This window comes from Chenopodium quinoa, unplaced genomic scaffold (genome assembly GCF_001683475.1).
Source record: "Chenopodium quinoa cultivar QQ74 unplaced genomic scaffold, ASM168347v1, whole genome shotgun sequence".
NCBI lineage: Eukaryota > Viridiplantae > Streptophyta > Magnoliopsida > Caryophyllales > Amaranthaceae > Chenopodium > Chenopodium quinoa.
In genome coordinates this window covers 4902049-4915514 of record NW_018742204.1, presented here as the reverse complement: position 1 = coordinate 4915514, position 13466 = coordinate 4902049, and the positions used below count along the sequence as shown (strand labels likewise).

Here is a 13466-nt window from a genome sequence, read left to right as displayed (position 1 = left end):
ATTATGTCATTTTCTTTATTTCTAATAAGCTTTATCACTATCATTCATTTTCAGTACTTTTGGTGGAAATCCATTGGCAAGTGCGATTGCTGTTGCATCACTAGATGTTCTCAGAGAGGAAGGGCTTGCTGAGAGGTACTTAAATGTATTGCTTGCATAATTTTGTCCTTGAAACTGTGAAAGTCTTAAGTTAAAATACTCATGCAGTTTGTCTGTCCTAGCATGTCAAGACAATAACTAGAGGGATACAAATCATGCATGGCCTTTTGAGTAGGTGTTTTGAATTTAAAAATTCTTAGACTTGGGTGTATGTGGCATTCTTGGGTCATGGTCATATAGTACAAACTACAGAGCCTTTTTGGTTTTTTTTTTTTTTTGTTTTTTTTTTACGAGAATTAAGGAGATTGTAGCTTCCTTAAAACTAATAATTGAGAGTGCATATGTGCATGTGGGGTTATTTGAGAGAGATAGACTACTACAACAACAACAAAGCCTTAGTCCCAAAAAGATTTAGGGTTGGCTAACATGAATCGTCATAAGGAATCGTACGATATAAAGAAAAGGACATAACAAAATCATCATTTAAAAGAGTTTGAAAAAAGGCAAGTAAAGTGAGTAAACGACAAAGCATATAAGAAAAATTAGGGGAGTTTTAAAAGAGAATCAAGAATAAAATTTAATAATTTTTTTTAAAGAGTGGTTTGAACCATAGTTATTAGAATCGAGATTCTACCTTGGATCGATGAGTGGGGTAGAATCGAATCGATAATACGATTCGATTCTACAAAGGTGAAAAATTGGGCTTCAAAATGTAATAAATGATTACATACATAATTTTCAAGCAATGAGAATGATAAAAATATATAGTGTTGATAACACAATATCGACAATACAAACATAAAATAGTTTTAGAAGTAATTTCGCACGCGGATAAGTCACACAGTACTCTATCAAGTCATAATATTGGTATATAATATTTATCACAAGAGTACGAGACAATTGTTGTTAAATTTATGAAAAAAAATAACGTTCTTGACTCCTAAAATTGTTTCCCTTAATAAATAATGCGTTGATAATAGAATACTAAGTGTCAAGTTAGTTCATTTCAAAGAGATAGCTAAAGATCGAATGACAACTACGACAAACTCATATTATAAAAGTGTATATATGCCCAAAGTTAGTGTATAAGACTCGTGAATATATTCTTTTGCCCAAAATATTTAAATGGTTGGATAGAATTTTAAAATTTCTTTATATTAATGTTTGATAAGCTTTAAGTATGATTTATATTGAATAATATATAAGTCATTGATTAAAGTTAGGCTCAACTATGATACCTTTACATTCATTAGGGTATAACATAAAATATATAAATGATATGGGTGCGGGACCAATTTTATTAGAAAGTAGACCTCAAGAGCTTCCCAACAATATATTATAAGCCCTATTTCGACTTTGCTATCAAAAGTTATGGGTTTCGAAAAATCAGACTTTATGCAAGAGTGGAATTGTTAAAATCGGTATAGAATTATGGAATTGGTCCGATTCCACATATTCTAACCGATTCTACTGATTCCATGAGCGATCCTATCGCCGAGCGATTCTACCAAATCGTTTGGGTGGATTGGGATCTACAATCCGAATCGTGATTTTAATAACACTGGTTAAAACGTTGAAGTAGAAAACATAATGATTTGAGAAAACTTTTACAAAGGAAAACATTACAGTTCATAAAACATTGGTGGGCTAAAAATAAAATAAAATACGAAATGGAAAAATTGTAAAAAATAATACAAACTTTAAGCAGCCCGCCAAAAACAAGTCAATCTTTTAATTATTTATGAATTATACAAACTTTGAGAGGTATCCGCTTTAAACAAGTTAAAACCGATTAGTTATCCGATGAAAATGTTATATGGAACAAGTGGCATTGTATAATTTTATTTAAACTGTTAAACAAGTTTATAAGATGAATAAAAAAATTAAACGTCAAAATAAGTTGTAGATAAAATAACTTATTTAAAGCGAATAACTCACCAAGTTTGTATTATTCAGAAATAATTAAAAGATTGACTTGTTTTTAGCGGACCACTCAAAAGTTGTATTATTTTTGACAATTTTTCCATACGAAAATAAATTTAGAAAGTATATATAATCACGACACGTCGCTGACATGAATTTTCTCCCTTCACACCACCCTATCCAACAACATATTTTCCTTAATCCTCAAAACACTCATGTCGTCACCCACTTCCAAGTTTTCTTAGGTCTTCCTCTACCTCTCGGCTCTCGCAATCCCAACACTTTGCAATTCTTCAAGCCTCCTTACTGGAGCGTCACTTGGTCTCCTTCTTACATGGCCAAACCATCTTGAGCGATTCTCCCTCATCTTGTATTCAATCGATGTAACCCATACTCTCTTCCTTATCATCTCATTCCACGATCTTTTCTTGTATGACCACACATCAATTGCAACGTACGCATCTGTGCCACATTCATCTTATGCACGTGGCAATGTTGTAAAAAACTCGTCGCACTCTTCCACTTCAACTAACCCGCTTTGATCATATGAGCTACATCTCCATCCAATTTTCTATCCTTTTGAATAATAGATCCCAGATATCGGAAGACCTCACAACTTTAAACACTCTTCCCATCCACGTGATTACCCGTGCCTTATTGATTCTCACACCGCTACACTTACATTTTAAATACTATGTACTTTTGCTCACCTTCGAGCCACGGGACTCCAAAGTACGTCTTCACAGTTCCAACTTACTTTCTACGCCTTCATTCGTCTCATCAATGAACACAATATCATCAGCAAACATTATGCACCATGGTATATCATCTTGAATTGAACTCTAGCAAAAAGAAAAGGACTAAGTAAGGAACCTTCATGAACTCTAATTGTAATTGGGAACTCTCCAGTTTTCCTCACAGTCCGCACACTTGTGCTAGCTCTCGTATGCATGTCCCTAATGATGTCAATATATTTCCGCAAAACGCCTTTCCTTGTTAAAGTCCACCAAAGAATCTCCCTTGGTACCTTATCATAAGCCTTCTCCAAATTAATAAAAAGCATATGTAAATCCTTCTTCTTATTCCGATCTCTATTAGTTGTCTCATAAGATGGATTGCCTCCACAATCGATCATCTAGGCATAAATCCAAATCCAAATTGGTTTTCCGAGATCTTGACTTTTCTCCTTAACCTTTGTTTAATCACTCGCTGCTAAAGTTTCATAATATAACTCATTGTTCGATCCCTCAATAGCTAGCACAGGACATCACCTTTATTCATATACAAAGGTATCAAAGTACTTCTCCTCCACTTAAAAAACATCTTATTACATCACCAAATCTTGTTCAAAAAAGTTGTCAACCGTTCAATTCCTCTTTCTCCCAAACATCTCCAAACCCCAGAAGGAATGGCATCAGGTCCAACTGCTTTCTTCAATACCATCTTTTTTAATGCCATTTTGACTTCTCCTTTTTGAATTCTTCGAATAAACTCCCGATTAACCATATCATGAGGGACACTGTATTACCAACATCTTGAGTTCGATCTCCATTAAATAAACTATCCAAGTAAGACCTTCATCCATCCTTTAACTCCTTGTCTCTAACATGAAACCTTTGGTCAATCTCCTTCACTTATTGGACTTTCCAATATTCCGCGTCTTTCGATCTCTAATATGAGTAAGCCTATAGATGCCTTTTTCTCCTTCCTTTGTATCCAAGCTTGCATAAAGGTTTCAGTTCACTTTCATTCTCGCATCACGTACAACTTTCTTTGCTTCGTTCTCCTCTAGCTTCTTTATATTTCTCATAATTTCATCACTTCTGCATCTACCCAACATCTTATAGCAATCTCGTTTATTCTTTATTGCATGTTGCACTTCTTCATTTCACCAAGTTAGTGGCATGTTTCCTTTAGATTCTCCTAGGATTTCTTTCGCCACTTCGTTTGTGTTATGCTCCATTTTACCCCACATCCAGTGCTATCTTTCTTACTATTTTTTGTTGGTTTTCCCCTTAAGTTTCCACCACTTGATCTTTGGCTCCACTTGTGGTCTCCGCGTCCTTACATATCTACGACCTCGAAAATCAAGCACAACAAGCTTATATTGAGTTAATGTACTCTCGGAGCCCATTTTTACCCTTCTAATATTGAATGACACATGTCATGCTTTAATTAGCTTGTGGACACGTGTCGCTGTGGCATTGGTCCACATATCGAGGGTATTTTTACCCTAAACAACTATAAATTACAAAAGTTATTCAAAGTAAATCGTTGTATATATACCTGTAAACTACTTTCGTAAAAATATAAACGTGTCAACTTATAAAAGTGTCGCTTTATACATATACTATATACATGTATAAAATATAAATAATGTAAAAACGGAAACGTGTTGACAAAAAAATGGAAGACGTATATAATAATCTAACCATATACAAGTAAAGTTCTATATATATAATGCATATATAATAAATGTTCTTGTAAAAATGCATATATAATAAAGAAGATAAGTCAAAGTTGTAACTATATTCTCTCCCATCATATTTTTAGCTTAAGCCAAGTTTTTTCTCTTAACTCCTCTGATGATGACATGATGAACAATTCAACTTCTTTCTCCAAATATTGTTTCTTTCATTGTTAGTCGTACTTTGAAGGCACAAATCTTTAAGACAATGGTTTACTCGTTTTTTAAAATACAAATGAATAACAATGAAATGGAAACGAGAAGTAGCAAATTAAACAGTAACTTTAATCATTAATAATAGAGAAAGAATAAAAAGCACAATGATGCTATAAACCTTAATGCATAACAATAAGAAAATTGTGAATATTACACGAGAAGAAAAATTCTAATAACTTGCTTATTAAGTTCAACATAAAAGTACCTAAATTACTCCCCCTAACAAAAAATGCTTAAAATACTTGACTTAATAGTCATCATATTAAAGGGATTTGTGATAATGATATTCCATACTTGGCCTTAATGATTTCGCATACTTTCTCTTTTTTTTTTCTAGTTTTTTCGTCCATATTAGACGTGTCCTTGCAAAGTATCCCAAAATCTTGTTGTCGAATGTGTTCTTTGCACAATGTAAGTCTTTTTTTTTTTAATTATTTATTTATTTATATCTTGATAATTATCCCATTTCTCGTCAAAATGAGTTGTTTTGCTTTTATTCCTCGCAACCTCTGTAGTTGCTTTTGGTCCCATTGGTCGTTTATCTCCTCAGCTCCACGTTATTAATTTCACAAATCAGGATTTAAGGAAGAGGTAATGTAATCCCCGGGAGTAGAAGTCTTTGTTCTTTTTTGTAGAATTACTTTGTGGAGAAACATAATGCTTCCACTTCGAAGAATTTTCCATGAATGAAAATTTTGAAATGTTCATCTCTTGTTTTCACTTTGGCCAGTAAAAAGATTTTGGGCATTACTAATTATTTGGTCATCGTCATTGCCACTTGGATGAGCACTTTTAACTTGTATATAACACTCGTTGAACTTGCTAACATCATGATTCATTTTATATCAGTGAGTTATTAAGAGGTCTTCCCTTTTTTTACTCGTTATAATACTCTATAATATTTTTCCAATAATTCGCCTTACTTTACTTGGTGCCTTTGATTGAATCAGTTGTAATCTAACCAACTCATGCAAAAATCTTCGTCCATGGGTCCATGAAAGCTTATCTGTCAACTTATTAATAGCTTATGGATTTATCTCTTATTAATAGTTTTAGACCTTTGAAATGAAGATTCATGATGCATGCTAGAGGCCCCTACACTTTCTCTTCTTGTAGCATCATGAACCACATAAAATTCACTCGAAAGTGGAGGTTGAGGATAGTAGCTCGACCTAGTGTCATGCAAATTAGGCATTGTAGTGTTTGGGACAATAGTAGCGTTTGAGGGTAGGAATATTCGGAGGCGTAATTGTCAGTGTTTGGTGAAATTCCCAAATAACCAAAATATTAACTAAATAGATTATCTGTATCATCCTTCTAATTTTTTACGAAGAATTAATCGTAGATATGAAAGTATTTATAGATTATATTGTTATGAGACAATATGTTGGATGTATTCTTAAGTTTTAGTTTGTTATTTATAGATACATTAGCATATAAATTTTTGATAACTCAAAGCTAAATGCGGTTACAAAATATTTTACGTTGGCTAAAATATTTGCAAAATCCATTGTTGAAAAACTCTAGTTTGTTGTTATAAGAAGTAATCACATTAGCTCATAAATTTTTGATAACTCAATGCTAAATACGGCTACAAAATACTTTACGTTGGCTAAAAATTTTGGTACAATCCATTGTTGAAAAAGTCTAGTTTTTTATTATATGAAGTAATCAAATAAATTTATATTTAAATATTGTAAAAAAAAATTAAAAAATAAAATAAAACATATGATGTTTACAACACCGTTAGGTCCTCTAGAATGTCATATGTTAGTCAAGTCTACCTATAAATGAATAAAGATGCTCTAGGAATGATATGTGAGTCAACATCTCACCTATGTATAAAGTTGAATATAATAAACTTCCTCGTTTCTTTTATGATTGGATCATATAGGTTTGGGCACAATTTTTTTTGTAGTAAAAAAAAAGGAAGTGAGAGAGAGTGGTAGAAGTACAAAATTAACCATATGATGTAAGCATAAACTAAAGAATCAAGTATTAAAAGTATTGGTACATTGGGTATTTGTAGTGTGAACACAAACATTTTGTTTCCTTAAATAAATATGGTGCTATATTTGTGAAACTTCTTTAAAAGACAAGTGATGCAATAATTAAAAACAAAGGAAGTATTAAATTTATTTTTCCTTAGAACAAGTTAAAAATGATGTTGCTCTTATCTTGTGCAACAGTGTACCTAGTGTACCTCATGTTCGATAAAAAATAAAAAAAATAAAAAAAAAAACCGTGTATCCACGCCCCAATCTATGAAAATAATTTTCATTTGCATAGATTTTCCATGCAGTGTTGCTTAACTCATCTGTATTGTATTTCAATAGTGCTACAACGATTAAGCAACAATTTTAATATTTTACAGGTTTGTAAGAGGTCTTTAAAATACTCTATTTGATATGCTCTTATGTGTGAACAAAGTTGTACTCACTTTTATTAAAAAAATATCGTGGCTATGATACCAAATGTAGGAGTTACAATTTACAACTTGGTAACGCAAATAGTTATGGTTTTCAACCCTCAATAAAAAAAAATTTGCACTTCTATATATTTTTTCACAAATGACATTTCTAATTCTTGTATCTCCTTTTGATAAATTTGGGAGAAAAAGTTAATGCTCAATTATTATTCATCAATAGGTTGAGTATTTATACAAAACCTAAGATTATAAGATTGGAAACAATATTCGTAAAATATATACTACCATAATCATAAATCCTTAAGATATATTTACTAAATAATATCTTAACATAAATTATCTTAAATATATTATTATTCTAATTATATCTACGGAAAATGTATCACACATATATTTTCCATTATATCATATCTCTAACGCCCTCACGCATTCGTAATGGCAGTAACACGAACGTTGCGATTGGAGATTCTTCTTTTGGTTGAAGTCGAAATGCACTACTTTGGTGATGTCGCCTTCAATCTTTTTTTTTTTTTTTAATGATGAGAACGTTCATTTTTTTCGAACTCATCTTCATTAAATAAAAGTGATTATAAACTAACTTTTTGCTAGTGTAGGTCTTCTGCCACGTCCCTTTACTAGATTCTATGGTCTTCTGTAACATCCATCCTTTGCTACTGTCCGTAGTTTTCTACAACCACGTTTATTCTTATCCTAATGTTTAAAAGACGTCATATGCTTGCCTTGTCGTCTCAAGGTAAACCAATATGCTTCTCCGGTCGTTTCAAGGTACAACATCAAGGGCCAACCAAACCCTGGAACCCATATATAAAACCTTGTCTCACGGCACAAGGAGAACCAAAATATCTTGTCTCACGACACAAGAAAGCCAAAAATCCTTTTTATTTTATAAAAATATTGCGCCAAACGTGGTTTTTCTTCATCTCCATGGAGATGCATTACAGGATAAAACTCACTCACGTACTCCAACAAAATCACATACCATCATATATCTAAAAACTTGCACAACGGATTTTTTTTAAAATGTAATCTTAGCTAAAAGTTCATCCCACCGTTGGGTTTAATTTCCAACCCACGAACACGGGGAAATTGGTGTGAAGGATCCCAAAATCTAACTTGCTCTTAATACCATGATAAATTTGGGGGAAAGAGTTTACAGAATGGCTTGATTATTATTCATCAATAGGTTGAGTATTTATAAAAAAAAAACCTAAAATCATAAGATAGGAAACAATATTTGTAAAAGATATAATACCATAACCATAAATCTTACAGACATTTTCTCTAAATAATATCTTAACATAAATAATCCTAAATATATTATTCTTCTAATTATATCTACGGAAAATATATATCACACATATTTTCCGATATATCATATCTCTAACACCTCTTCTTTCTTTTTCTCTCTTATTTTTTTTTCTTTTTTGCCTTGATCTCGTAGGAAATGAAACCGAGTATCAATATGCTTGCTTCTCCCATGTTGTACTGGATTTTTGGCAAGTTTTATTGCTGATATGTTATCCACATAGATCATAGTAGATCCTTCTTGAACATGTCCAAGTTCTTTCGATAAATTCTTAAACCATAATGCTTCACATATTGCAAATGAAGATATTATTTATTTTGCTTCACACCTTGGGAAAGCAATTGCTGGTTACTTTTTTGAACTCGATTAAAAGCAATTGAACCATGTTAAAACGTATCCTGTTGTACTTTTTTAGAATAAATAAATAATGTTGCTCCATCTCCATAAGAATAGAACATTTCATAATCTAAGGTATCTTGGATATAACTTACTATTCTCTTTACAATGCACGAATGAGATTCCTTAGGTGTTTCCATATATCTACTAACAAGCTTGATACCATATATAATAGGTGATGGTTAAATATCTTAGATTCCCAACAAGACTCTTGTAAGTTAGATTAATGAATTTCCCTTCTATTTTTGTCAACTTTAACATTGTTGCAATAGAAGTGTTCATAGGTTTGCATGAATCCATTTTACATTTTTCAAGAATCTTCTTTACATTCCATTTTCACATTTCTTCACCTCTATGCCAAGAAAGAAGTTTATTAAACCACAATATGTCATCTCAATTATTTAAACATTGCTACCTTGAAATCATCAAACATAGTTTGGGTGTTCTTAATGAATAGTAGATTGTCAACATATAAGCTTATTATAAGAACATCATCACCATTCTTCTTTACATACATAACATGTTTGTATGGACACTTGATAAAACCATTTTTTTATTTCGTATCCATCAATATGTGTATTCCAACCTCATGGGGCTTGCATTAAACCATAAAGTGACTTTTTTAAATGGAGCACTTTACCTTCTCCCTTGATCATAAAACCTTTTGGTTGTTCAATGTAAACTTGTTCTAAAATGCCATTTAAAAATATCGACTCAACACTAGGTTGACATATCTTCAATTTATGTTGTGCGGCAAGTGAGATCATCATTCTCATAATGTTTAAACGAGCTACATGAGCAAATACTTCATCATAATCAACACCATGTACCTCTTTTGATCTTTTTTTGCACCTATAGATTTATGGCCCTTTCGCAATGTAACCTACTCCCATGCATCATTTTTCTCTATTTAGCTCTTTCGTAGCAGATATCCATTTTACTTCTCCAACAACTTCTTAAAAATTGATGGGTTCATGGTCTATATATACATAAAATAAATCAACGCCTTCAACTTTAGCTGTCTTTTCATAGATGTCATTTAGGCTACTCATCTTAATATGTGTTTTCGATGATGACACTTTTCCAATGATGGTGATGATGATGCTTTATTGTTATTTCTAGGAATTTTTGGATGTGTTTTTTTCAGAACTCATCCTAGAAATATAAGTATGTTCTTCGAACACAAATTTTATTTTCCTTTTTTCCTTTCTTAATTATCCCATTTCCAAGATTCTCCTTCACTAATGATTGCATCTCTACTTTCAATCAACTTTCCAGTGATTGGATTGTATAACTTATAAGCTTTTGATTGATTGTGAACTATATCAAATAAAGATACATTTTTCACCTCAATCATCTAAGTTTTTCCTTTTTGCGTCAGGTATTTGGGCATATGCAATGCACCCAAACACTCGAAAATGTTTAACATTTGGCTTCTCACTACTCCATGCTTCTTGTGAAGTCATATTCTTTACACTTTATAGGACAATCATTTAGTATACAGGTTGTCCATGTTGGAAATCCTTTTTCTTATAAAATGCTTTTGTGTCATGTCCAAAACTGTTCGATTCTCCCATTAAGTAGTTCCATTATGTTGTGGTGTATAGGGGGCTGTATATTGTTGTCTAATTCCTGTAAATTTATTTTAAAAAATTAATATATTTGATGTATATTCACCCCTTGATCAGATTCAACTAATGTATCAAACGCAACTTTAGCATATGCACCCATAATTTTCTACTATAATCATCAATGTATATAATAAAGTAGCAATTATACGGGCTCCAATGATCCATGTGTACAATTCCAATGGTTCTTTCGCTCTCGATGATAATCCCTTAGTCTTGCTTGTTTTCCATCGTACATATTTTTCAAACTTGTTTAAGATCTTCAAAGTACCCTTGCACCATGTTCTTTGACTGTAATAATTTTAGGCCTTTGAAATGCAAATGCCCCAAACGTTTATGTCATTTCCATGACTCATTCTCTATGACAATATGAAAGCACTTTTGTACTTTAGTGTTAAGTTGTAGAGGAAACATGCGATTCTTCTCTACTTTTTATTGAACAGTAATTCTTCCAATGTTATCTTTAAGTTGATGATTATTACTCTCCAAATGAATGATATATCCTTTTTTTCAAAAGTTACCCGACGCTAAAAGTTACTTTCATATTAGGCACGTAATAAACATCATAAATTAATTCTTCATTTCCATGCTTGAGAAAATTTTGAATTTTCCCTTTTTCTTCAACCTATAGTTTGGACGTATCTCCCAAACTTACATTACCTTTGATTTTCTGAAGATCAATAAATAATTCTCTTCTTCCGCACATGTGGTTAATCGCTTCAGAATCGAAAAACCACGTGTTGTTGATTAATAACTTCTTCATGGGCTAGCAACAATGTCAGACTTTCCTAATCGTTTCTTGAATCTTCAACAAACTTCAATCGATTTCCTTGATCATTTTGTTTTTCTGCTCAGATGCGATGTCCATTTTTTTACAATTAAATCGTGGAATGACTTTTGTCTTATTACGTTCATTAAAACTGATTCCTCTTCTGTTTGACCCTCTTCCATGGCCAAAATATCTCTCATTACTTTGGTGGGTAGTTACCACAACCTGTACCTTGTCCATGAAAACCGCCTCGTTGGTTTACACCTTTTTGTTCATATGAAAACTTTGATTCAAAAGCTTGCTCCATAACACCTGGTTCATCATTCTTCAGACTTCTTTATTCATGCACTAGAAGGGATTCTATAAGTTCTATTGATAATGTGTTTTGATTCTTCAGTTGCATGTAATACATGATTAAATATTTTACTGGATGATCTAAGTACTTTTCAACGATCCTTGTGTCTTCGGTCTTTTCTCCATTTAATTTCTGCTGGTTAGCATTTGTAGGTAGGCAAGAAAAATAGTCATTGTGATTTTCTTAAACTCACCTCGTAGGCTTGTGAATGAATTTTTCGAACTCTCTCAACTCCTTTAATATAATTGCAAGATTGTCCCTAGCTTACTTGCTGGTTGCATTGGAGATCTTTACATGTGTTTCGCGATCTACACCTGCGTAAATCAAAAGTAATGCCCTTTGATCTCCTTTATTATATTCTTACAAATCATCTTTCTTTTCTTGAGTTAATGCCAATTTTGCCTCATATGATGGTTTTTCAAACCCATCGTTTTCACAAATTTTGGAACTAAATAGTGCTTTCGTTTTAATGCACCAATCTTCATAATTGGTCTTTGATAATTGGGGCACTTGTGGCTGAATAAAGTTAGTAGACATTTTTGTTGAGAAAATAACGTGGCTGTGATACCAAATGTAGGAGTTACAATTTACAAATTGGTAACTTAGGTAATTAATTATTCTCCTGGAAGTCTGATTATTAGTGAAATGGTAACGTCTATTGTTTGCTCTAAATTTAGGTAATACTAAATACAATATAATAACTAGTGAAAACCGTTGTATAGTTTATGTGTTATTATCAAGGAGAAAGAAACATGGGTTACAATCCCAAATCACAAAAGTGCACTTTTATATATTTTTTCACAAATAACTTTCTAATCCTTATATCTCCTTTCTTTTTTTTTTATCCCTCTCTTATTCTTCTTTTTCTTCTGCAGTATAAATTGAAAACAATACATTGCAAATATGTTATCGAATTTGCTAAATTTGATGACGAAAATTTTTCTCATTTCCAACCTCTCACTAAACGTTAGTTAAAGTAAACTAATTTTAGTGTTTTCTAAATTAATGTTTGGTGACTTTCAACACATTTGTGGGTGGTTATCTGAAATAAAATGTATCCATCTTTGAACAATAAGAAGGTGGTTGTGTATTCATTATAAATTCAACTATAACTTGTGATTTAGGTGGTTTGCTGAAGTGTGCAACTTCTTAGGGTAGTCCACTTAAGAAATTTCTGCAACATGATGTCTTAGAATATTTTTCAAAGACCACCTAACACGAATGAACTCCTATAGTAAGACTTTGAAACTTGCTATTAGCGAAATATTTCAGCATAGTGGTTTAAAATGGCAAAATGTATATCCTTTACATGGACTAAATTAGTCATCAAGATAATATGCAGTTATTAATGTCTTTAACAAATTGTTTTATTCTTGGTGTTTTCATTTAAAGCATTTGTAGATTGTTTAATTATACATTTTCTTGATACAGATCTGCAGAGTTAGGAGAGGAGCTTAGGCATTTGCTAAATAAGCTTCAACAGCAGTACCCTAACTTCATTGTAAAAGTGTGTGGAAAAGGTCTTTTTAACGCAGTAGAACTCAATAGCAAAGCTCTGTTCCCTGCATCAGCTTATGATATATGCCTTAAATTGAAGGAGAGAGGTGTTCTTGCTAAGCCTACCCACAACACAATCATAAGATTAACTCCTCCACTCTCAATAAGGTAATTATATTTTTCCAACAATATGGATACGAAGAATTTATATGGTTTAAAGTTTGGGTATTCTTTGTCTTTTGTAAAGCTGACATAGAAGTCAACTTTTCTCGAAAATGGGCCAATGGGATGGTTCCTTTCTTTGGTTTAGAGTTCCCTGATTATTGGTTATGTTCATTTGTGATCTAATTATACTTCATAT

General features: G+C 32.1%; 1 protein-coding gene across 1 annotated transcript in view; it reads left to right on the top strand.

The window, feature by feature from the left end:
* The window catches only part of LOC110699359 (ornithine aminotransferase, mitochondrial-like), a 41441-nt gene that overhangs the window by 21780 nt on the left and 6195 nt on the right, over positions 1-13466 (top strand). Inside the window, exons 9-10 of the mRNA XM_021877158.1 lie at positions 55-135; positions 13040-13273. Coding sequence (XP_021732850.1) covers positions 55-135; positions 13040-13273 — 315 coding nt within the window. The remainder of the gene's footprint in view (positions 1-54; positions 136-13039; positions 13274-13466) is intronic.